General features: G+C 44.2%; 1 protein-coding gene across 11 annotated transcripts in view; it reads right to left on the bottom strand.

Annotated features, from left to right (window-relative positions):
• PAK1 (p21 (RAC1) activated kinase 1) overlaps nucleotides 1-26485 on the bottom strand; it is a 68358-nt gene that overhangs the window by 23300 nt on the left and 18573 nt on the right. For 3 of the 11 annotated variants that reach the window (XM_027466590.3, XM_027466559.3, XM_038177865.2), the window contains 3 exons: nucleotides 8333-8543; nucleotides 3041-3141; nucleotides 1581-1728 (listed from right to left, as the gene is read on the bottom strand). In XM_027466590.3, the coding sequence (XP_027322391.3) occupies nucleotides 1581-1728; nucleotides 3041-3141; nucleotides 8333-8522 (439 nt within the window). In that variant the 5' untranslated portion in view covers nucleotides 8523-8543. Of the gene's footprint in view, nucleotides 1-1580; nucleotides 1729-3040; nucleotides 3142-8332; nucleotides 8544-10765; nucleotides 10891-12801; nucleotides 12842-15772; nucleotides 15887-22110; nucleotides 22200-26485 lie in introns of those variants that run through there. The other 8 variants (XM_038177853.2, XM_072032900.1, XM_027466571.3 and 5 more) reach the window with 5 other exon arrangements.

Raw genomic sequence — 26485 nt, 5'->3', positions numbered from 1 at the left:
AGGTGAAAAAGAAAAAAAGAAAAAAAAAACACAACCAAGTTTGACAGAACAAACTTAACAAGCAAGTCTGACACTCAAGTAAGACACAGACACCAGACAAGGAAATTTTTCATTTGGGCAGAAATCTGATCTTCTCCTTTCCATGGCCAGTAGTTTTTATTAGTTTTTATATGTTTTTAAACCTAAAATTCCGCAAGCATCTGTTGTGCCTCTGCCCAGTGTTAAGAAGATGCTGGGACCCTGAGAAAAATAATCAGGCCCAAAACCAGGCACCATTTTCTATCAAAAGAAGAGGGCATAAGGTGTGGCAACCCTTCGGGATCGATGCTGTATCCCAAGCAGACACAGGATTCTCCTGCAAGGTTACAACAGCAGTGGAGGAAAGTTTGTGTCCAAGCTGACAAGAAACAAGGGCCTGTTAGGAAGCTCCTTCTGTTAGGACTTGTTATTAAATGCCTTCAGATTCCTCCTGCACTCCCAGCATGTTTGAAAGAGGCTGTCTCAAGTCTCTCATGACCACCCTATCCCTCATTCCTTATCTTGGGATATGGCAATGAGAATCTTGGCTTAGCATCTCTCAGGAAGACTAGCTCAGAAACAAGATTAATGTTTCAAATATAATTAAGCTTAAGAGACCAGGCAGCTATTTTCCAAGTTTTCTACCATTTTGGGGTTGTTCTCCTCGAGAGATCTTTAAGCCTGGGGACCCTGATCTCATTCAGCGTCCCCCAGGCACTTTTGTGGAGGAAGTAAGGTGCAAAAATCTGCTGTGCTAAATCACCAGTTGAGGCACTAGCCTCAAGATGTTCAGACCCAGCCACCAAAACATCCTGCAATAGCAAGCAAGGACCCCACAAATCCACTGGTGAGCTTCTTGTTTGGCTATCCCCACACATATGTGGAAGAATTGTGCTTTTATCCCTGCCTGGAGCCTTCCTAAGTACTACCTGTTCTGGTGACATGGCACTATCCGCTTTAAAGAACCAAAGCAGGGCTTAAGGTTTAGAAAGGGAAGGAGTTAGCATTAATTGAAAGGGAAAAGAGTGATGGCTGCAGGAATTCTCCAGTAGGCAGGTAATCCATAGAAAGGAGGCACAAAACCTTGGCAGCTGTGATTTATAGAGGAATCCAGCCAGCAGTTATCAAGCACCTAGCAGCTGAGCAGTATTCCTCAATCACAGCACACAGGAGAGGAGAAACTCGCACCCCAAACACCCATGAAGCAACATCCCAGCCAAAAACTGGAGTTCCTACAGGGCTTAGCTGCCTGTATTCTCCAGGGATTTTCATACAGGGAATCCAACGTCAACAATCCAGGTTCTGCCTTCCAGATGCAGGCTGTAAACTTTAGAAAATCTGTGTTTTGGGATTCATCCTGTTCACCCGCTTTTACAGCTATGCTGGGCATCAGGATTAACAGAACAGCATTTTAAAGGGAGAGTTCTTGAGCAGCCAGAGAATCTCGTTCACATTTTCCATGAAAAGACAGATCTATTTGCTGATTAAAGAAAAGAAATCCCTGCATACATTGACTAACAGAAAGCTGGACAAAGCAGCCATATCAGATGATCGCCACGTACCTGTGAAACTCATGTACTTCTGGCTGCTAGAGGTCTTCTTGGAGTTGTAAAACTCCAGCACGTCCAGCACTGCCTGGGGGTTCTTCTTCTGCTCCAGCTTGGTGATGTTGGAAGTCTGCAGTAAGCGGGCCCATTGCTCTGGCATTCCCTGTGGGGACAGGCACCTCGTTAGCCCACGGCCAGCCTAAAATGCTTCACAGCACACGTACCTGCTGCAGCACCCCTGTCTCACTCTTCCTGGGGTTACTCAATACTAAAAAGGAAACAGGGAAAAAAGAAGAGAGAAGAGGAAGAGAAATAGCAGGTTTCAAAAAGACAGAAAGGAGCAGACCCAATGGTGCAGCTCAGATGGAGTAAGAGAAAAAATTCCTCAAGCAAGACAATCTTTATGTGCAAACATATACATATTTACACATAGCCAAGAAAGACTACAGAAGCAATGTATGGTGTAGAGCATCTGACACAATCAATGGACAAGCAACATTCGTTTGGGTTTTCATGTAGGGCTACCATTCTTTGGTAATAGAGGTTTGGTGTTTATTGTAACCGAACTGGGACAGCAGAGATGTTAACCTGGCATACAGAGCTCATAATTTCATTAGAGACACGTCATTTCAACCAGAAAATAAACGCATTTGGAGTACAACCTGGCTTGGGACTCTCAGTAGCACGAAGAACAAGTGTTTGTGTCGACGCAGTGGTAAATGACGGGGTCCTCTACCAAAAAAATTACCCTCACTGTTCTGAAGCCTTCCTGGCTACACCACCCCAAGGTGATGCCTCACTGGCACATCCAGGTTAACTTGGGCAAGTCTAGAAGCTGAAGTGCAAAACACAACTGGACACACAGTTCAGCCTAGGAAAGCAAAATGCCTTAAAAATATACATATATTACACACAGCCAAAACCAGCTCGCCTGTGAACAACTGCTTCTGCTATACAATCCTATCTTGCAATCAAATTAAGGGGAGTGTGATGAAATACAGCTCTGTCTTCCTCCTATTTTGCATGACAATAAAAAAAAAGCATAAAAGTTTCTGGCATTTAGCCTTAGGACAACACATGCATGTCTGGCACAAACAGGTATGCACGGCTGTGTGTGTCCTAAAGGGGAGCCCTCTGAGCTCCGTTTGGAGGACACAGGCTATGCTGTAGACCTAATCCAGCTCCAGAAGAGGAAGGGAGGGGAAGGGAGGAGAGATATACCACATTTTGCTGTCCACATCAGCCAAAAAAACAGGAAAGGCAAAGTCTGCTGGCAAGCTGGGCACCTGGGATGTGCCAAGCCTGACAAGCAGTCAGTCTCTCAGCAGGAATTAGTGGGCTGCCTCTACAGATGTAGATCAAACTAGATGATGGTAATAGCCTTTCCAGCATTACCGTATAAAAGATTAATAGGTCCTGGCTCCTCCCAGCAATAAGCCAAACCGCACGGCTCTCTTTTCCTCCAAATCACTTACTGTGAATTCCCCCGTGACTGCATCAAACCCCACGTGGATTGTGTGTTCAAAGTCGGACGGGAGGGAGATCTCTGGCCGTTCTTTCTCTTTCTTTTTATTGGCTGGAAGAGACAACAACAAAAACAATCCATCAATCCATCAAGAATTATGATCTCCCCGACAGCTTCTCGTTTACCTACACAACCACCCCCTGCTTTTGCTAGTCAGAGGATTTCGATCTGAGGCAGAACAGCAAGTTACAGGACTTTGTTAACTCAATACAGAGCAGATACATTCAGGGACAATAACAATCAGAGTCCTACAACACAGGACAAGTGTATAATGTATCCAAAATATCAGTTTTTGTTGAGTATCAGCCAGCAGTGCTAGACTCAATAGCACAAGAGCTATTTACCTAAAATATCCAGGCAAACTTGGGTATGTCAGAGTCAAAAGCACAAAGGCAGTAACTGGAAGCCACGCAGTTCTGGACATTTTTTTATTATTATTATTCATTTTTAAGCAAAATATGAAAATATTATTAATAAAAAGTGCTGGCTAAACTTACCTTTCATATTAGGGACAAAATATCGCTTCTCTCTTCCTACAGCCTCAAAACAAGACTCCACGAAGAAAACCAAATATAACATGTGCTTCTACTACACAACCTTATACAAGCATAAACCATTTCTATTTTCCTGCTCACAAACCGAACTAAATGTGGTTTCAATAACGGGGTTTGAACACACAGCAGGAAGAGGGCAGAATCTGGCAGGTGAGGAGCAGAGCTCATAAAGAGGCAGGAAAGGAAATCAAGCAGATGCACCCCACGAATATTAAAGTCAGATCTTCAAACTAGATTATTATGTCTCGAATTAAGTTTATCCATATTCATGACATACTAAAGACGCCACCTTCCTTTTAATATTTACTGTACTTGAGAAATGGAGACCAGTTTAAGGAAGAACCCCAGATTTGCCGCTGTTTGCAGTATAAAATAAGTAGAGCCAGGAGGAGGTGACTGAAGCACTTGTGTTTCCCAGCTGTTATCTGTTGGATCTGAAGCCAGACTGAATTTGTTTTGTGGCTGACGTTCCCCAATGCACTTTTGGCAGTATGAATACCAAACCTCAGGCATTTCAGGATCCTGGGAGGCTGATGCTCAATACTGCAGTTATTTAAGACACTGCTGGAGATGGTCAGCACTTCCCTCAAAGGACCAAATCCTATTTTCCCCAGTGCTCTGGCACCATTACAGAGCATCGTTACAGAGTTAGTATAGCACAGAGCAATTCTGGAGAAAGAAAAGGATCAAATGCTCAGCTGGGGATACGCAGAAGGAACAGATTGTTTTCGATCCCCCTTTCAAACAAAGGGGACAGGGGAAGTTGAATCACAAAAGAGCAACAGACTTGCCAAGGGGAAGGAGGAGAGCAAGCTGAATTGCTGGAGGAGCCATCAGAGATGGGAGCCAGGAGCCAGAAGCAGCTGCTGGCTAGCAGATGGCACATACCTGCAGCACCGAGGCCTGCCAAGGAAGGACCGAGCAGCTGCATCCAGCAGGTATATGGAAAACGCTGCATGCGAGAGGAAAAGGGATGCAGAGAGAACCAGCAGAAGCACCATACTGCATTGTCCTGTCTACAGGATCAGCCCCTTGCTCCAAGCCAAAGGGCAAGGTGTCAGCTCCAGCCCAGAATCATTAAACTCAGGTTAAGGGGAATAGGGCAGTTGTACGAGCACCACACTGCCCGGGACAACTGTCATGTCTCCTCATAGACTGGAGCATAATCCCTTGAAAAATATAAAATAGCTAAAAGGCATGACTTGCTATCCAGAAATCAACACATTTAGTGTCTTGATTTCTACATTCAGACCTCCTGAGCACCCCAATGTACCTCCAAATCCCAACAAAACCCATTCAGCCAGCAAACTGAGATGAATGCCAACCCCAAACTTACTCAGAACAGGAGACTACAACCCAAACTCCTGCTAATATCACCTTGCCTCAGCTATAACATTTATATAACAGCTGTAACAGTGGGTGAAACCATAATTCCTCTGTGTACTTTTTGAGATATGCCTGGGTGCCACAGTCAAGGTTTTACAGTGCCCAGCCTGAACTAGAGCATCATATGAACGTGAACTCGTGTGAATCCCCCAGGATTCCCAGGAGACAATAAACTTCAGAAGCTTTTGATCCCAAATCTAACAGATCTAGAAGCCTAAATGTATTCAGACACTAACAATATAATTGCTTTTTGGAGCAGATATTTATGCCATGGAGGCATGAGCTAAAAAGAACTACAGAGACGGGCACTCCCCATCTTGCTAAACGCTTAATCCCCTCGACAGTGATTATATTATCCCTGCAGTGAGTCAAAAAGCCCTGAAGATTCTTAACTAAAGTAAAATAAAGGAGAACTTGTATCTGCTTAAGGCCTACCTACCACCGAGTGCTTTATCCCCCGCCACATCTTACCACCTTCTCAGTCCAAACCTCAAACATCTGATGCTGTTACAAGAGCCGCCCGTAGCGTTTCATCACGATGCTCTGGCAACTTGAGCTGCACCCAGAAAGCACGAAAGGCCAGAGCGAAGCCTGAAAGCCCATCCTGGAGCATGCAGAGATGAGGAAGATATTCTTCAGCAGTGGGGAAGCTCTCCCCTGTCTGAGAGGCAGGATACCACACATCCGCGGCACCATAATCACCACAGAAGGGGCTCCCAGGCGTTGCACCGCGTTGCCTCGTGGTTAACATCCTGCCTCCGCGTGAATCAGCAGCTGAGCTCAGCAAACCTCAGAGGAACAGCGTGTGCCACATGCGAGCCAAAGCCCAGTTTCTCCCCCCAAGTAGGTCATGGATGAGTCCCGAACCCAAGAAGGCTCGCGGGCTCACAGCTCCTGCTGAAAGCAAGAAATCACGGGAGCTCTGCATCCAGATGGAGAGGACCCCCTGATGTTACAGCCAACTTGCTTTTTACGTACCAGATTTGGAAGGTTAGGCTGGGACAGAGGAAATCAGAACTAGAAACAGCACCCTACCTTCTGCAGGCTGAACGTGATGCTTCAAAGCAGCCTAGCAAGGCGACATAACTCAAGAGAAGTTCATGAGGGCCAGGGTTGAAGCCCCATGGGTGCTTTACACCACAGTCTTGTTCATGCTCAGGTGTAGTGCGATGTAAAAGATCCTTTCCAAACCTCCTCCAGTTACAGCTGCCCTTATTCACTCAGCAACCTGTAGCAGATGCCCTCAAGACGTCTCCCCTCGTTGGCCTCCCCTTTGATCCAGGTGCACAAGCTCTCACTGGGTCTGTCTGCTCCACTCCACACATTTGAGCTGTGCCTTTGCGTAAAGCACAACCCCTTCCCCACTTTCCCTGCCCACAAAACATCACAGTTTAAAGCCCCCTGCACGAGCCTGCTGGCAGAGATGTTCTTGCTTTGCTTAGCCAAGGTTGGTGCCATCTCTCCCCAGCCACTGAAGAGGGTTCTGCAGGCACAGACACCAAATCCCTGCTGGCAGCACCACTTCAACGCTGTCGAGGTCCTACACAGGGCTAAAAACTCTGAGGGGGGGTTCTTTGCAACCCCACCAGAGGTCATGAAACCCCTAAAATTACAGTAGTCTGACTAGGAACTAATTCTCCTTTTGGTCCAGCCAAGCCAACAAAGAGCACTTGATTCAGACACAAGGCCAAAGGCAGTGTCTGAACACCTGGGAATTTGACTAGCAGTTAAGCAGCAGGAGGCCTTGGGAATTTACTTGTCGTCATGAGATTAGAAAAACATTCCTGAGATGAAAAGCAACCAATCCAAAGTGAAGGCGATGATGTTAAGGTTAGTTTTTGCTTGACAGGAATTAGAGGACAGAAGCAGCCACTCCAGTCTGGGCAGGTGTATTGCAACAGAAGGCTCTGCTGGGCTTGGCTGAACAAAAATCTCTCGTGTCTCGAAGCATCTGCCACATTGGCCAATCTTCAGTACAAACAGGCTTAAACCTTAATATCAGCGTCTACTGCTTTACCTGAGCTGTTCACTTTTGCAGCTCTCCTTTAAAATCCAGCTCAAACTAGCATTTCATGCAGTGTTTCTTTTATTCTTGCACGTTTCAATCTATTTCTTTGCTTTCTGCAACTGTCCAGCCTAGAAGTATTTTTTTAGAACACTCTTTTAAGTAAGCCAACACAAAAATCCTGCAGCTCTTTAGGATTACTACACATAATGGTGAGTTCTAACTGATACCCTGCAAACTTTTAATATTGAATTCATGGGCTGCAGAATCTAAAAATCCATGTCTGCAAAACAATGCAAGCTCTCCCAGACCCTACATCTCTGTTATTTTATTAGTGGAAGCATTACTCCAATCAGCCTTTTTGCTAAAACAAAAGTTAAAAAGGCAGCTTCCCTCCCGAAGGCCAGGAATTTTCAGGTACTTAAACTTTAGTTATCCAGTGTCTGGATACTGCTGCAACACAGACTGTACGAAAAGCTGATTTAGAAAGAGGAACTCCACAAAATGGGTCAGATATAAAAAGAAACCAGCAGATATTAGAAGAGAGATTTTTTTTTCTTACATTACTTCAAGATTTATGAGAGTTTTTAAATTATCCTGATCATTAAAAATTAGAATTTCATATATAGTTCACAGCTCCTATCTCAATTTCCATCTGCTACAGTCCTTATAATGGCAGAAAATTCCTTCCGTTCACAAGAAACGTGCAAGAATTTGCAGTGACAAATTATTCATAACAGCAAATAGACAATGCTTGACCCAAACTCTAGAATAAATGAGAGATTACACCTTTGACTGTATGCTTTTCACAGCAGACCGTGCAGTAACATATGACAGGCCTGGCAGGAGACAGTCAGTTAGTCATACTTGACTCAAATTATTTGCTGTTTAAAATAACAAACAAGCAAAAAACTTCCCCTTCCCCACCAAAGGAACTGCCAGTTCCAGCTCTGACTGACCAACCTGTACCTGGTACCAGTGTCTCTATGGTTTTCAAGACCATTAAGGACACGTCAGGGTGGGAGAAGGCAGAGCTAGTGCCACCCTTCAGGATGCTATTCTCATAATTTAAGAAAAAACACAAAAACAGATTAAGAAAAATGGATTAATTGTGGCAAGATTAATCATTAAGAAAACAGATCTACAGACAGCATTTTATGTACCCAAAAACGACCAAGCTGGCAGTGCAAGAAACGAGAATAAATTATCTTCTAAACCACTGTTAAGCACTAGATTTTTACTAAGGTCAGAACAAAATGGAGACAAAAGGTTTATAAGAAAAATCAAAATACTGTACTTTTATCTCCCGGTAAAATAGATCGGTAAAATCGGTCCCTCTTTTTCTTTTCTTCTGGGTTGGGAGGCAAAGGTTTTGAGCCATGGTTCAAAGTCCCTGCGTCTTTGCTTCCCGATCCAATCATGGTGCTGGTGTTTCTCATCGGAGGAGCAGGCGGTTTGTCTTCTGTTTCAACTCCATTGTTGGACATCTTCAGATGTAGAGGCTGTTACTAGGAGAAGGAGAAAGACAAGACATAAGAAGTGGGCTTTTTGTTTGCAAACTAGAATCGCATTTTATCAAAAAAAAAAAAAAAAAAGAAAAGCATTTTCAACCAAAGCTGAAACCTTAAAACAACACAAACCAAATGTCAGCACAATAAATTCTACTCAAGCTCCAAATTATTTCTGTTAACAAGACTATATTCAAGTGTTTCAGTTATTATCATAAAAACCTTGTTTCAGGACACAGCCAACCCCATGGAACAGAAATATGGGGTGAGTAAATAAGTAAATAAAAGTAGCAGAGAGCAGTGATACTTGAGAGAAGCCAACCAGCTAAGACCTCTCTGATCCATACTAATTCCACCAAAATCTACGTCAATGGGTTTGCATCAGCCCCCAGCACAGGCAGTAACATGATGAAGAGAGATTGACGTCTGCAGTCAAAGAGCTTTGATGCGGCCGCTCGGGCTCCATCACTCAAAATCAGCTCAACTGCTGCAGAGGGAGATGGTCAGGAAGGAGCAGAGCTGCATCCTCATCTTCTCCAACGCAGCACTGGTCCCAAGCTGGCCCTAGGTTTTCTGCCACACTTCAAGCAGCCAGAAAGTTGACTGCATTTTGTTCCGTCGCAAGGGTCAAACAAAACTGGATCCTCGACATGCATATTAATCCTTAAGTAAATAATCCCTGCTGTGCGGATTTAAAGACGGAAGCTTTCGAACTGGGTAATAGATTATTCGGCAACAACTAGCTTGTTCCACCCAAATGAGCTCAGCATTACTTCAGACGCAGCCTGGCTGCAGTGGGATCCTTCTGGAAGCTGAAATTCGCTCGCATTGAGCTCTCAAAAGAAAGTTGGGAGTTACCCAAAGGACAGAAACCAAAAGAGAAAGAATTTTGTTTGGGTGGAAAAGCAGCTCACCAGCTTTCTGCAAAAAGGGAAGACGTTCACTCAGGGAGAATTATGTGGTGGCAGAAAGTCAGAAGTGGTTTGTTCTCTGCAAGGGAGAAGTTGGGTTACAAGGCCAAAACCGCTGCCGGCTTCCAGGGAGCTGCTTGTCCACAGGATGGACTCGGAGGAACCGCACCGAAGTGGATTTTAATACCCTGGGCCACACTTCAAACAGATCCCAAACCCACACCGAGGTCCTAAACCCAGCGAGTCTTCAGTCTTCTTTGGCCAAGCTACTGATGTTCAGCCTAACTAGCAAGATTTGGTCCCAGGGCATGCTTTTCTCCAATTTCCTTTGCTGCATGGAGTCAAGAAAAGCAAATACTGACCACAGAAGTCACTCACAAGCAACAGGTTAGACCTTGCAGAAAGCAAGGTTGGTCTGCAAGATCCCCCTTCTCCTTCACATATTTGGTTTCTTTGCACGTGCTCTTAAACAGAAGGGCTGGCAGTGGTGCACAGACCACTTTGGACAAGCCTTCAGACACAGAGGGCTTTTAAAGTTTGATCCTATCCTTACCAAATTCCTATCCCAACCAAATTGGGCAATGGAATTTTAAATTACAGACTGGCATTTGGGGTATTCGTTTTCATAGTGGGGCAGTTCTGGCATTTGGGAAGGCTGGGGTCGGGGAAATTTGCTGTGCATTCGTCTGGGCGTGCTCTGACACGTGCCCTGTGCATCTCCCATCGCTCTTGCTTCAGCCTCGTGCCATTCTCCGGAGTAAAACTAAGCAGAAATAAGTGGCAGGTGGACTGACAGCATGCAACGGGCAAGGGACTGTTCTCCCCATCTAAGCAGGGGAAAAAAAAGTCTGAACTAAAACCCAACTGGCAAATTTGGCAGCCGCAGAAGGATGGTAGACAGAACAGAACATAAGAGCAAGTGGCTCTAGGCTGGAGAAAAAGAAGTGAGAGGAGGAGGGAAAATCCCCAGATGACAGGCAGAAGTTGCTGCAGCACTGGGGGAAGGAAAAAGAGAACATAAGAAAAAAAAAATAAAGACCACGAAAACCTAAGAAAAACCTCAGGTTGTCAAGCATCCTTCTTCCCAGCTCCACCAGTCTACAAAACCCCAGGGACATCTGCTTTCAGTTTCTTTAGTGCAAGTTTTTGAAAACCCCTCAGTCAGAAAGGATAGAGCACAAGTGATTTACTGTTTCACCGCAGGGCTGGAAACACTGGCAGTACAACCTCTTGTTTACATTGCGTTATTCCCGGAATGAGAAACTAACTACCGAGAAGTTACATATTTTAACGCACAATACTTGTTTATACCTATTTGATAAGTGCAGCTCTCACGTGGGCAAAGTCTACAGTACAGCCCCTCCTTCCTTCTCCATGAAGTCTCCAGAAGTCTCGTCATCAAAGCCTTACGTTGTGTGTTTTAAGAGGTATTTAAGCTGTTTGGAGATAGTGGGTGGGAGAAATCCTTCAAGCCACAAAATTAAGAGCCTGGCTCTACAGCAGTCATTCCTTGCAATAAGCAGTACTATCCTAGAGGGTTCCCAAAAACTTTTTTCCACAATGTATTTAAATGAAGGGGGGGGAGGGAAATACAAGAACCTGCTTACTTGAGTCCTCCCACTGTGATATGGAGATACAGTTCACCCCCAAATTAAGCTAGCTGTCTTTGTTATACTTCAAAATTTTGTCAACTTTAAAGTTTTTGGATGAAGTCCTGCCGTGAGAGGATCCCACTCAGCTCTGCAGGGCCTTGCAGCACTGACGGCGCCTACTAAGATGGCAGCCATTTCCCTCACTGTAGCCTAGTTGACTGTGCAAATTCTTTTCTCCCTAAAATAACCTCTTACCAGCTCACACGTAAGCAGAAGCTAAACAGCTCCCCTCGTGTAAAAGCCCTGCTAAAATTCAGCAGGCGGCCTAGCTTTAGAGCAGCGGTGCTGACGTGAGTCGCCCCGCGCCTCACGATCCATCATGACAGGAATGCAAAGCGTCACCAGATCGAGCTTCCTTCCTTCTCCACACCAGCGTGACCGTGCTATAATCCTCCAGAAATTCATGCTACGTTTCGGTGGCATGGCTATAAAGGAACAACGGGAACAGTTAAACAGCACGTGAACTTTTCAACGGCAGGCAGATGAGGGAGTGCTCTGTAACGCAGGCACCATTATAGTCTACTACATATTAAAACACCTGTAGTCAAACCAAACCACACAGACAGCACTAGGATTTCTGCAGCTATTCAGAAGTACTCAAAGTCAGAAGCCCCAATCGTTTCAGCACACAGTACTCAAGGAAATAGAAGTTATTACGTATTGCAATCTAGGAGTACCATGAGCCAAGTTATCACAGCCTTGCGATCTCTCCATCAGCTTCTGAAGCCCATTTGCTTACCCCAGCCTCAACAGAGCCAAACAGCAGAGCTGACAAACTCCCTTTTCACATCTACAACACGCTTCTGCAGGCAGGCAGAAGTGACAGACAACCACACACAAGGAGGCAAGAGACTCAGGAAACCGCTCAGCGCTTCAAGACGGGGCAAGAGGCGTTCCTGGAACAGGAGGCAACACCCAAGGTGCCAGCAGCGGCGTTCAAAAGTTCAGAGTACGCGCATGTGTGCAGATCTGATCAAGTCTGCTCATCAGCATGAAGTAGATAAGCCTAAGATTCATGTACTGTCTGCCTCGAGCTTGCCTGTAACCATAGGCCCAGGCTCCTCAGCTGTTCATCCAGCAGAGCAGGACCCTAATATTATGTGGAGCCTCGTGGCACTACTGCATGTCACATACACAAAAGAAACAAAACATAAGAACAAAGAGCCTTTATTTATGCCATTTTTCCCTCTGGTAAACCAGCTCACTTCAAACCTGATGCTCCACGGTGAACTGCAAGTTTCTATCTAGCCAGTTGTGTTGTCTTTGCATTCCTTTAGCAAGACAGGCGAGTGACTGATTGCTAAAACAGAAAGCAATTAAAAAGTCACAGGAGCTGAAACCTACGCTACAGTAGATGCCATAAAGATAACTATGTCCAACGCATACTAATTGCTGGAGTCAACACAAAAACTCATAAAAGAGCCATCTATAATTCATGCAGTCTGGCAAGGCAGTAGCTGTAAGTTACTCACTGCAACTTCCAGACGAATAAACTATATTAAACAAGAGAGGGGGAAGGGAGATGCTCAGCAACTTTTTTCCCCCCAACTCTGCCTACTGCCAGAAAGAAATCTCATGTTTTTCTGAAATGATGTTTTTCTGTTTTTGTGAGTGAAGAAAAAAAGTCTTGACCATTAAAAAAAGGTAAAAGGCTACCTTTAAGTGAGTTGATCCTAATCACAGCAAGCACTTTACCTCTGCACCAGCGTCCCTGTATCCTTTCACTCCCTGGCTGGAGCCTGCTCGTGCACACAGACAGTTAAAATCTCCTTCCTCCTTGCACTGTCACAGTCGAAAGGCTGGCCCCTGCTTTGTTCAAACACATTGCAAGCAGCCGAGATTCCCTCCCCGTGTGTCACGCTTTCACACAAATCCCAGCAGAAAATTAACGGCACCGTTTACCAGCTGGGTTTCAACACAGGATGAAAAGACATTCATTCATTTTTTCTTTTCATTTTCACTTCACGTGGGATTAAGCTGCAGTCCCAAGCACAGTCTCGCATTGAAAGAAAGGCACCCCAAGCGTGTTCCACCTGGAAAGGAGGCAGGACACGTGTCCACATCCTCCAGCAGACAGCGGATGGGATCTGGGACACACACTGCCACAGAAATGGGCAGCAGCCAGCCAGACGTCCCAGGGGAAGGCAGACTGATGGTCACAGTTAGAAATGATTGGGGGAAAAAAAAAAAAAAAAAAAAAAAAAAAAAAAAAAAAGAACAAAACAAAACAGTAACTGGAGCATCTAGCTGACCCCCCACCACTTACTGTATATCTGAGTGCTGTGCAAGAGTACCAATTAAACAAAAAGTCAAGGGCCTTCAGTGCATCAGCCCAGACTCAACATTTACATGTGAGTAATTCCTAAATAAGGAGAAAACCGAGTTTTAGCAAAGTTGTAATTAATAAAGAATTAGAAAGCAACAGTGCTTACTCGTCTGACTCTAGGATTCACCTGTTAGAGCCCTGCTGCTGCTGCAGGCACCTAAAGACGCCGATGAAAACACTAAATCAAATGAAGCAATAATTAAATCTCTTTTAAAAAATTACACATTTAGAAGGGAATGTATCCACTCCTGCAACCCGAGTGGGTGGGGATGAGAAGGGGGCAGGAGGAAACACTCTCATGGCCCAGGGCCAACTCCTGGTTGCAGACTTGCTCCCCTGCCAGCCCCATTTCCATAGCACTAGACATAAAGGATAATGGACCAGTTACAACTCAACAGGAATGCCGGAGGAGTCCCCAGCTTGGAATTTTAAAAGCCAAAAGGCAGGAGGGTCCTTTTAAACACCGCTCTTTAATGCAACCCCATTCGTTTGGGCTAACCCCATTCATTTGAGCTAACTGCAAGAGCTGCTGATGAGATCCCGCAGGCTGTGTTTTGCAGAAGAACAGCATCGGGACCACAGCGGGCACCGCTTTGGGGCAGGAGATCTGCAAAACCTCCTCCTGGGCAGCGATACGTGCCAACCCACCACACCACACAGATAGATAGGCTTCGAAGGAAGAGCAGCCTAATTATAACCGCTCGATTCCTAGCAACAGAGCAGAGTTCTCCTTTCATTCAAGCGAAGGAAGCCGATTTTTGTTCTGTTTTAAATAATCAAAGTGCAGCCCTCACCAGCCTCCAGGGCAGGGACCCACGCGTGGTAACTGTTACAGTGACCCAGACACAGGGAAGGTTTCAGTAGCATCCAGGCAGGTCAAGCCCTTTCCGCTGGATTAGGCTCAAATCCAGCGCTGCAGAGAGGCAATGCCAGCTCAAATTGCCCTGCTTCAACTTCGCTTTGGTCGTTTCGTGAATAACTGGCAGCGGCAGACAAGAAGTGTTGCACAACCCATGCCCAAATACCTGCAGTCCACGATGAGCTCACCTTACCTGCGCCCAAGCAGCTCCAGCTTCAGGAGGCTGCAGAGCCCGGCTACGGCTCTTCCCATCCCTCTGTAGCAGCCTGTAACAGCGTTAACACCCCACGAGAAAAAAACTGCATCCATATTAAAAAAAAACTAAAAATCCGAGCTGAGACAGAAGGAACCAAGAGGAGCATATTTTAGAAGTTCTCAGCCCACAAATCATCCCCTTTCTTTCCTCCTCTCCAGAAATGCCATCTCCCAGCCCCCTGCTACATGCCTGAACGAGCAAGCCTGCTGCTGCAGATGCCGGTGCAGGCTCCTTTTCCCGGCGTGGTATGGAGCAGCTTTGGCTCCCATTCCCCTCGAGCTCCCACGGCACGGCACAGCTTCGAGTGCAGAAGTCAAAGGAGCGAGCAGAGTCAGAGCTTGCTAAACAGGGTGGGGAAAATAAAGGCCTTTTATATTAAAGCATACCCAGAGCCCGTATAAGCAGGTTTCCTGGAGGAAATCTGTGTTCCGGAGGAAATGACTAGATGCATCATAAAGAAAATATATTAAAACACAAGTTAAACACACCACCACTGCTCTCCACGTAAGCTATTTGGCTCCGAGTCCAACTGCATACTAGCAGCAAAAGCACTGAAAGCTACCGAATTACGAATCATTTCTCCATTGCAACATTTCCAACCCAGAAGATGAACCCAGAGCTCAGAATTAAGCCCCATTATCCCCTAATGTGGAATAATTACTAGTACAAGGAGTAACCTCCCACTTCCATGGCGTAGCTCAAATGGAAATCTCCTTCTCTACACCTCTGGTCAAAATGGAAAGGCTGCTTGTAAGCCGTGGAGGATGACAAACTCTTCTACAGGATTAACATCCCTTGTAATGGACAATACTGATAACGTGAGCTGAGCAAGGTTTGCTAAATGGGATTTGTCTGGCATGAGACAGATATTTTGTGTAAATCTAAAAATATACAGCTTCGTTCAACTATAAAAATTTCTAATAAGCACCTGCCTGAAGGAGTTGTGAGTAGATTTTGAAGGTAAATAGCTGTATTGATCCTGAACGTCTTACTCAGGTTTTAAATACACATCCGTATCTGCAAGGTCACAGTATGTATGCCTACCTCTTGATAAACTCTTGATTTGACATTTGCTATTTAGCAACAGGGGCAAGGATGAGAAAAACATCAGAAAACTAAAAAGTGGCCAGGTCAAGGCAGAAACATCCCACATCCACAGAGGACACTGTAGGGCAGTGGTTAGCAATGAGCCACAGTATGTAAATTGCAGAAAATTTGTAACAACCTGAAAAAGGTGAGTTTTCCTGAGAAGAGGCACCCAGATCTCTGCAATGAGGAATCCTATGTTTTAAGGGTCAACTCCTTTCCAACTCCATCCAACTCCTTTCCCAACGGGAAACTGCAGAGCAAGAAAACACCAGCATCGTTAGTGGGTGAAGCTGCCCAAAAGCCTCAATTAGACCGAGGGGGAAATGCCACAACAGTTCAGCGCTAATTGGAAATGCAAACATTTATCATCGGAGTAGGGCTCCACTCTCTGTAGCCCCATTGTCTTCACTGCAGCTAATGACAGGAGGAAGCCCTGCGCTCAGTAGCATTTATGTAACAGACTGGTGAAGCTGTCACATTCCCTTAATTGCTAGGCAGGATTTTCATGCTGGCAGTGGTTTTCACTTCCATGAACTCACGGAAATTGCTTCAGCTGCACATTGCTCCCCTGAAGTTTTGGTTTGTCTTCAAGGCTGGGGAAAGTGGAAGAACGAAGACTTTCCCAAGACAAAATGAGCTCTGCATCGAGCACGAGGGTTCAGTTGACAAACTGAATGAAGAGTTGAGAAAAGCAAGTTCGAAGACCCGTAACCAAAAGGCTTAATTTAGCATCAGTGGACAATTCAGGAACTGCATATAAATATCCTTCAAGCTCACAATTACTCCTTCAATTATCACACATGTAATGCTGGAAAGGCAGCTCATTTAAAAGGCAGGATGAGGAAGCCTGAGGTAGGTTAGGACTTCTTGCTTTTACCAAAAGGACTGCAGAACATTTCCAAGTCCATTAAAAACCATCATCCTTTAATTTCATGAGCAGCAGTTTGTTTTTAGGAGGTACCTTCAGACCTTTTATCACATCCTTTACTTGGATCCCAGTGGTCCTCACTGTACAAAGGTAGAGAACAGAAAGCTCTGTATGTCTGGTACAAGGGATCTGCACACAACTCAGCCTTAGTCCCCAGTTAAATAAAGCCCATGAGTGAAAGGAATGATTTTCACTGCACTGAACAAAAGAAAATACAAGAACATCACTTATTAAAACAGCTGACACATTTTAAGGCACTTTATAAGGAGTAGGAGTTAAGGAGACCAGAAATAGTAAGCAAGGTTTTCCTCAATATCTTCATGCAAGTCTTTCTGAGGCACGGCTCTTCTTATCCTGTCTTTGTACTGCAATTACCTAAAATTACCTAAGCAGCTGTAGGTAGGACACATGGATCTTCACTACTACGTACTTATTCTCTCTTACGAACTTGCAACATCAGCTGCAGACACAAAACCAAATCCTACCAAGACCTATCAAGCTCCTACACACAGCCCTGTAAGCGTGCGCAGCAAGCAAACGCCTTCTTTCAACCCAGTTCCCATGGGATGGATATCTACGTCATAGAATTAGCAACAAAACTAATGCAACCTGCAAATTCAGCAGAATTCAGGCTTCACCGATGGATGGACTACCAATATTTATGCTTTAAGTATCTCAAGACTGCTTTGTCAGGTTGCTTCTATCTCCACTCCATCCTTAAAATGCTGCCAAGACAGCCAGCATTGTATTTTAGTGTTAGCCTAAATTCATCAGATTTCCAAAACCAAGACAACCAAAAACTGATGTTTTAGGAAGCTCTATGAGTCGAGGTGTTTTGTTTAGTGTAGTATTCTCTCCCATCACTGTAAATCACCTTGCTTAAGTCTCATTCCTGCTTCTTGCTAAGGTAATCAGCACGTGAATTAGCATCCCTACGAGAGCACAGCAGGCAGCAGATCAAAATGCAGAGTTTTATGATCATCCTTCCTTAATTCCAGTAATGAAGAGTCAAGGACACTCTATCAGCACATACTCATGGAGCTTCCTCCTACCTACCTGTAATCCTAAAGCTTCCTCAGCATCCAGGCATTCAAAACAATTCTCATTTCAGCCTCAACCCCAGGCTACCTGAAGAAATCTCAGAGTTCGTCCCTAGGCAAACCCAAGAGGAATGAATAGGGCTGCGCTTCCCAAATGGATTTCGTCCCGTCCACCTTGTAGCATTTAATTCCTGCCTTGTGTGCCCCCTGCCTCCCTCTTTACTGAGGTTCACATTTGTACACGCAGCACAACCCACACAAGCTCCCCTCTGCTTACAGAGGGATGCTGCAAAGCGAAATATGCTGGCTATGGGAAAGGAAATCCTATGGATCAATCCAGACCAGAACATGACCCAACAGCGTACATAAATCCTCTCCTTTACAAGTACGAGGCTGCTGCTTCCACTCTTTCTCTCCAGTCATTTCCTTCCCGCTGAGTTTTTCCCTATTCCAGGTTATTTTTGTACCGCTGGTATTTGTAGGTGCTGATCACAGCCTCTCAAGACATGCATGTTTGGCTGCTTATTTATAACAAAAGCCACTTCGGGCTGTTGTTTCTCTTTGAACACTCTTCAGTATACGTCCAGTTCTATCTGAGGAGCTTAAATATTCTCCTTTAACTACAGTCTCAAAGTCTTACCAGTCTCTGTTGCTCTATTAAAACATTACAAAACAGACATCTAAATTTGTGGCCTGCTGTTCGACGACGGCCCTTTTAGCTTTAAAAAATAAAAGCTGGATTTGAGCCTGATGTAAATGCTTTAAATTTTTTGACAGGGTTTGAATTTACATCCCAATACGTGAAACTTTGCCTGAGGGTTTTGATCCTCAGCACAATTCAAGTCACAAAACCGTAACGCTGTGGTTCTGATAAAGCTGAACCAAGGTGTCTTGAACAGAAGTGGTCAAATCCCAGATCGTGCTTCTTTGAAAAAGGTGCTCAAAAAGAAGTCCTGAGCAAATCAGCCCCCAAGTCTGTCTTTTCAATATCCTACTTTATCAGCAGACAGCTTATGTCTTAGATCCAAGATGATGGACGGTCTCCAGCCCCTGCTCAGCTGGCTCCTAACCATTTCTTCCCCCCACAACATCTGTATTCTGGATATTTCCTTGGAGATTCATTAACTGCTCCTTCCTCAAGGGCTGAGATTATTGGTGTTTTTCTCAGTCCACATTTCTAAGCGTTTAAAAGACCTGTCAGGGCAGAGAAATAAATAAATACAGAAAAAAAAATCAATTTATCATTCTCTGCCAAGATATCCTACATAAAGATAAGACTTGAATTCTGGCTAATGTTTTTTAAAGACCATTTTCTATCTCGCACACAGCCTGTATATCATTTACATACTATTTCACTCTCTTGTTTAATGCCAGTGTCCTCAGAGGCAGAGGGTGAATTAGAATATTGGAGTCTCTAATTTACGAGGTAATTAGACCAATAACAACATACCAGAGCTGAACGTATGCTAAGGATAATCTAGTTAGAATTCTACTTTAATTAAAAACCAGTCATATAATCCTATTGTTCTGAAGATTAATTTAGGTGTGGTTCTAATCCAGCACTTTTTTTGAATCTTTTAGATCCACACACAAAAAAAAATAAATTAATTAAAACCACCACAAACCACCAGACAAGTCCTTTCTGTGCTTCTCTCCCAACTGAAGAGCTCAGAAAATTAGAGAAATAAATGTTCCAATGTCAATCAGTCACTTGTTAAGCCACTTTAAAAATATAATAAAACAATGTGAGTTGTAAGGAAATACCACTCAGGCCAGCAAATACAATTTTTCTATTTTTTACCCCACTAAGAATTCCTATTTTTAGAAATGTTTACCCTTTTTTTTTACACTTTACCCTTGAAAAAGAAATCTTTACCAAGGGCTTTCTTTTGTCACATTTCCAACTTTTTGACAAAGGAGGAGTAAAAGAAAATACGCCTCTTCTACAGCTGCGTGGTTTACATGAATTTATTTGAGAGAGAGAGAAGAGATATTTCAAAACCCATCCTTCATTTCCCAGATTTGCTCTCACATGCTCTGCGGGGCCCTGCTGCATCACAAACATTTCATCCATCGGAGCCAGCACAGAGCCAGTTACCTGCACGTGGCACTGAACTGGGGTCCAGGAGAAGAGGGAAGAAGAAGCAGGGCTCCAAGGAGTAGGTTATATAGCACCGAGTGTGTATAGATACACATAAATATACATAGAATCACAGAATCATTAAGGCTGGAAAAGACCTCCAAGACCATCTGGTCCAACCATCCCTCTACCACCAACGTCACCCTCTAAAGATGGTTAAACACAAGACTGTAATGGCACAGTTAAGGCATGCAGGCATGGGTAACACCAAATTTGGGACTAGGATTTCAATAGCTGCATCTACAAGATTGTTAAATGTTAGTAAACAAAAATATTGACAAAATATTTAGGATAATTTTCCTATTGTGTGTCTCAGTAGATGGCTAAAACTTGGTGGCAAGGAAGATTAAAGTCGTTTATCAGGAACTTTCTGATGAAAACAGAGGTAAAATACAGGAATATGCTTGGAAATTTCTATATTTTAGTGATTTTTTTTGAACTCATCCAATAAATTCCACATTTTTATGTTACAATAAAATACTTCCTCTAACCAAGTTGGATGGTTCATCAAACCAAGGAAGGAAAACATTTCTCAATACACGGATCAAAATAAATACATCAATAACACAATCTGTGTCAGACTCAAAAAAGACTGCTTTTATACAACCAATACATACATCTACCTTTGGAAATGTTATATAAAAAAATATATCTGCATACATGTAACTCGCACCACCCAAGTAACTCACCCTATTGTGTGTACTCCCAGAGTGTGACTACGCATCATATGACAATTTATAAAGTAATTATCCTTAAGTCATATAAAGTACTAAAAGGTTGTAAAAAACTATGAAGCGTTACAGACAGCACTGAGTTCATATAATATGGTATTCATGTAATATGGTATTACGCATTGTCTAGTTACTTCTGTGGGTATACTTACATCTGATCTCATTCCTACTAACTGGAATCCGTATTAATTAAAAAAAAATAAAAATAAACCAAGCCCTAGAGGCACATAAATAAGATCGTTGCCCAAATCCATGCTTACCTCACACATACGGGTCATTCAGCCACTAAAATTCACTGTATGGAAATGTACTTAAGGATTAAAAGAGACAAGAAAACCAGGCTACGCTTCTTGAGCATATTTCCTCTTTCTGGAGGCATCTGGGAGGGAGGGCCAGGCCTTCCAGCAAAGGTTAACCTCACAATTTCCCTTCGTGTTTCAGAAACAAGACATTCAAGGTCTTCCAACTCGATAAACAGAAATACTCTCCTACAGAAGCTTTTTTTTCCACCAGGTCACCCCACAGACCACACAGTGGTGGGTCCCCAGTCATCTCCTCATCGCACTGAGCCATGGAGGCCGCCAAACTGATCTCCAAACGCCTCTGGCCTATGGAGAAGATGCCAAGAGACAGGACTAATGAAGTTTCTGAACCACCTGGAATATCTTCGCAGTATTTATTTTTGGCGTTTGAGTGTATGTATGTCTTACACTGTTGTGTAAGGCAGGACCTCTGGCAAGAGCACCTCTGAAGTCTGGCTCATGATGCAAGTATGAAGCTGAGGAGGAGGGAATACTTGGTTTGAACCCTCTCTGTAACATCAGTGTTTGCACATCACTAATTGTGATAATCACTACGATGGGAGAGTTAGAGAAAAAAGTGATACATCTATCAGCCACTTTCAAAGAACCAAACCTTTACAATTTCACAGTTTTGGGGCCAGAACGCCATCAATGCAGCAAGATCCACGTGCTTGCAGCTCTTCTAGGACTTCAGAGAGTAAGTACAGCTGACACAGACCTTAAAAAACGCAGTGTTTGCTCGTTTCTCAGGGGGATTTAAACAGCAGGTGAGTGGGGCTGGTCTGTGGGACATGACCCTTTTTTATTTCAGCTATTTAGATGCAAATTGTTCTCCCTCCCTCCCCCCCTCTCAACACCATCTGTTAGCCCAGAGGTTGAGACTATGCCTAGGGTGTGGGTTTGGGGGAGGGCGTAGAAATAAAGCATTGAGAAAATTGCAGTTGATGCCCCGATTTCCTCTGGGGCGCAGTTTAGGGGGGGAAAAAAATCACTTTGCAATACTATTGAATTACAAAAGGATTTTTCTCTCATTCTTCTACTGCACTCTGACTACTGAGCCCATGGGTTTCCTTCCCTGGAAAGCATTTCCTGCCCAGATTTTGGCCAACGACCAACTTTATACAGTGACACAGAGTGGGCTGTAAGGTCAGCACAGGGAGCAAGCTGCTGTTTGAGCAAGTATCAGAGCTTCAAGGAATTAAAATGCCAAATAATAACAGACAAAGATGATGAAGGGACTGGAGCATCTTTCATGTAAGGGGAAGCTGGGAGAGCTGGGGCTGCTCAGCCTGCAGAAGGCAAGGCTCAGGATCTTATCACTACGAGTAAATACCTGATATGGGGCGTAAAGATGGAGCCAGGCTCTTCTTCAACTTATGTGAAGCAAGTGGATTTTCGGTCAGCAGTGTTCAAGGCCCCAGTCTAGTGATGAAAATAAATGAAAACTGATGATATTTAACAGCCTTGAGCAGAAAAATCAGCAAAGGACTTGGGATCAGCATTACAACACCCTCATTTTGAGGTTTAGCATCTAGACTGCGGTCCTGGTAGTTGGGAGATGTTAGGATCAGCACTACAACACCCTCATTTTGAGGTTTAGCATCTAGACTGCGGTCCTGGTAGTTGGGAGATGTAAGCTCTTGTCCCAGTTATTGCACTGGCCTAGTTTGTGGTTCTGGAGGCATGGAGGGGGAAGGACCAGCACAAGTCACTTGCTCTGCCTTCCTCCAACAGGTCAACCAACACTATAGAAGAAAGACAATTCAGGTCATTAAATAACGCATAGCATGAAAAAATTCCTTGCAGGTGCTTCTGCAACTGCATTTACCAGAAGGAACACATTCTTGGTTTAAAACAAAACAAACAAAAAAAAAGCCCAGAGCAAACTGTATGCAATTGTGCTGGGAAACTCAGCAGCAGAGTGTAAAGGGCAGGGGGAAAACAGAGGGATGGAAAACCCCTTTTTCCCCTCTTGGGAGCCCAAATGATGTGACTCCCTACCTCAAAGTATGAATAAGCACAGACCATGTCCTAAGAAGAAGCAGAGAGGGAAGAAAATACAGACAGCGTGAGCTTGGGAGCCTCCAAAATCTTTAAAGCACTTGGGACATTGTTTTCTTTCTTTTTTGGGGGGTGTTGCCAACACAAACACAGCATTTTCCTCCTTCTTTCAGGGACAGAAGCAGCCAGAAGAGAGTATGATCTCAACTGTGTGGTGCCAGTCAGGAGCTCCCAGGTATCTAGATTTAAGCTATTAACTTCTCAAACATATGAAATTCAGAATTTTATGCTGGAGAGAAATATTCTGACAAAATCTGGAGGCATCTCACAGAAACATTCTCCTGAAAATACATACAGAAATAAAAATCAAATGTCTGGCAAAAGTTATTTCAATAAAGTTGTGTTGGTATTTTGAGAGAATTTTAAAATTTCCATTTTAAAATAAAAGTGGTTCTATTTTCTCCCTTTACGAAGGGGAGAGCTTTGAGAAGAGCAGAGTTTCCCTACAGAATGGAAGTCTTCTTTATGCACTGCTCTAAAGCACCAGCTAATTTCTATTTTCAGATAGCTGGCAGTTCACCAACATTGTCGAGAATTTAAAGAATACTTACTGGAAATTATTTTATTTATTTAACCGACTTCTTGATCACAAATCCGACCACGTTTATGAACTTTAAGGGCCGTAACCCTGCAGTTTGGTCTGTAATACAAGATATTGTCAGTCTCGTTAAGTTTAAAAAGACAGAAAAGGGCATCTGGGACAGCTAAGGGGAACTTGGCCTTAATGCCAGCGAGCCGCCCACTGAAAACAGTGGGTGTTTGGCCCAAATTGGGATTTCAGGATTTATCCCGTCATGCCCTCTAACACTTCCCACACAGTGCTACCTGACAGCTTCTGAAAACTGGCAAAATGTGCAGGATAAGCTGACATCATCTGAGGTGAGGTTCCCAAAGGTGTACCTGTATACACACAACGTATATCCTGGCAATCCCACATTAGCGGGGTTTTTAGCACGCTGATTTTAAAAGCACACAGCCTACTAGTGACTCAGTGCCAAGCAAACCAGGCTTTTAAATGCAACAAAAATAAAAATAAAAAGCATTTGCATCCGTAACAGCACCGAAATTGTGCAGTAATCCCCCACGTTCGCTTCCCTGCTGTTATCAGCTAAGTAACACCAACGACTGAAGTGCTTTTTTAGAGCCCCTTTCCAGCATATGCACCACCACCACCTCCCGAATCGGCGTCTTCTCCCACAGGTACCTTCAGAACAGCCCTAAAATAATTCCTGCTCCCCCTCAGCATGCCCTGGGAGAAGGTGGATGAGGTTTGGTGCCAGGCAGCAGCGAGGTCAGACGGTGCCTTTGTGCCCAAACAGCAGGGATGCTCAGGAAACCAGCGTGCTGGTCTTTCCTTATCCCCGTTCCACGCTCTTATCTGGTCAATATTTGCTAACCATATGCCTGAGTTGAACATTTCCCTCAAGGGAAATGAGGTTATCAGCCCTGGTCGACCCAACCTGACCTTTATCTCGCAGCGAGCCAAGCAACAGGCGGTTCGTGCAAGCTGTGAGCCAAGGGCTTCATGTGGTATCGCTGCTCCAGAGGGGCCTGGATCCTGCCCAAATCGAAGTCATGGATTTCACAGTTCTTAAATAGATCCTTTATTTAGATCCCTGGAGGTGATGGATCCTTTATTCAGATCCCTGGAGGCACACCACAGGGGCTTGCACGTTGACAGGATCCACACCTAAAAGCCAACGTCGGATCATTTCCCCTCAAATAACCACTGCAGCAACTGGGACACCGCATTTAAGGACTCAGTCCAGACTCCAGTTGTCACAACAGCTCCCTGACACAACGACCAACACCATCACTTCAAAAGACAGCCAAGGGAAAGTTTGTCAGCGGATCCTTCAAGGACTGAAATGTGACTCATTTTGGAACAAAAGAGTCAAAACGAAGCACAGGGCCTGCTGATGAGACGGGGCAGGTTGTAAAAGCAGCACCGAGTTTCCAAATGACAAAGACTTCCACAGATGACTTGTCACACTCGTATTTTACCCTGAAACCAGTCGTTCCCTTAAGGCAACCTTACCATCCAAATGCAAGAGAAGCCTGACTCAAAGAAAAAAAAAATCAACATAGTTTTTGTATTCATGACTTGCATTTTCTAGCTAGGAAACCTTCGGAGCAGGCAAAAGCCTGCCTGCCCTCTGCTTTACAAACCCTTGATACCATGATCCCATTTTTAAAACACTGCCTCTTTGAAATCCAAAGGCATAAGTAATTCTGCCATGCTATTGAAAACCACACAGCAACACGAAATTACAATTTATTGCATACAAGCCCATTAAACTATTACTTACAGCATAACAAGCAGCAGCTGCACAGATACCACTGCCACCGCCAAGCAGAAAACCAAGGAAATTCATCATCGCTGGCCCTTGGAAATCAAGCTAGAGAAGCTGGACTGTTACTGCTTGGAGGCCAGAAAGACTTCAGTACCTCAGCTAACACAGCTCTTGTCCCCTAATTATCGTGCCCACTTTTATAGTCAATAAAACAGAGGGCCCCTTAACTTCAAAAGTGATTTTTTTAAGACAAAAGCAGCAGAAAGCTTTGCAAACAATGTGAAAGGACAAAGAGAGGGGTTTGTGCATTGGTTAGGAGGGCGCTCATCATCCCACATAGCCAAGGGAGAGCAGAGCTCATAAAACCAGAAGTGGTTTTGCTTTCACAGAGGGATGCGATGCAACGAGGGAATGCAGTAGCGGAGCAGTCAGAGTCCAAATGAGAAGGCAGGCTGGCCAGCCAGGACAAAAAACCTGCAGTCTAGACGAATTCAGCTTCTCTGAAGCTTTTTATTTTCCCTTCCTCTTCCAGAGTTAAAATTAGGATGGTATCGGTTCCTCCTTCCTAAATGGAAAGCCCTCAGAGAGCAAACCAGGTTTCAAAGCTTTCTAACAACTTCGCAGACCACAGCACCAGAACTTGCTGCTTAACACCGACACGTTCAGGGCATCCCTGCTAGTCCTGGAAGCAGACCAGGGCTACAGTGGGATGCTCTCCAGGGGTATTTTAAGAGAACAGAATCAAATTGCCACACAGACACTAATTGCCAAGTCTCAATCTAACGGTACGACAATTTGCTTGACGTGTTTTATTTCAGAGGACGGGCCAGTGGAGAAATATTTCGTTGTTACTAATGCATACAAGGGCCCTGACACAGTGTTCATATCTCTGGTAAGGGGCTGGACTGCATTTCCTTCAAGTTCTGCTTCTGAAAACAAAGTATTACAAATTCTTTGCATAGCCTGGAAAAATAAGATTTTATATATATGTATATATACACATATATTTGGATAGGCTGAGTTTAAGTCACTCATTAGTAGGAAAGATGCAAAGCGGTACTCTTAAATGACATATTCCTTCCCCAAATCCATAATTAGGAGCAGAGGATGTTTATTTTTTTTTGTTTTCTTTCTCAGGAGTCCATTCAGAAAGCCAGCCTGCAAGACATTTGCTGAATATCTGGTCCCTGCATTACCTGGCGCTTTCAATTTTTGCAACTCACTCAGCAGTGAATCAGCTGGGAAGCAGGATTTTGCTGACCCCAGCTCCACGGTATTTAAATGAGGTCAAACCCTGACCCGTTTTGTAAAGATTGCCCAGAAAACGTGTGCAAGATCACCTCATTCCTGTGC

This window comes from Anas platyrhynchos, chromosome 1 (assembly GCF_047663525.1).
Source record: "Anas platyrhynchos isolate ZD024472 breed Pekin duck chromosome 1, IASCAAS_PekinDuck_T2T, whole genome shotgun sequence".
Lineage (NCBI taxonomy): Eukaryota > Metazoa > Chordata > Aves > Anseriformes > Anatidae > Anas > Anas platyrhynchos.
This window is presented reverse-complemented; position numbering and strand designations above follow the sequence as displayed.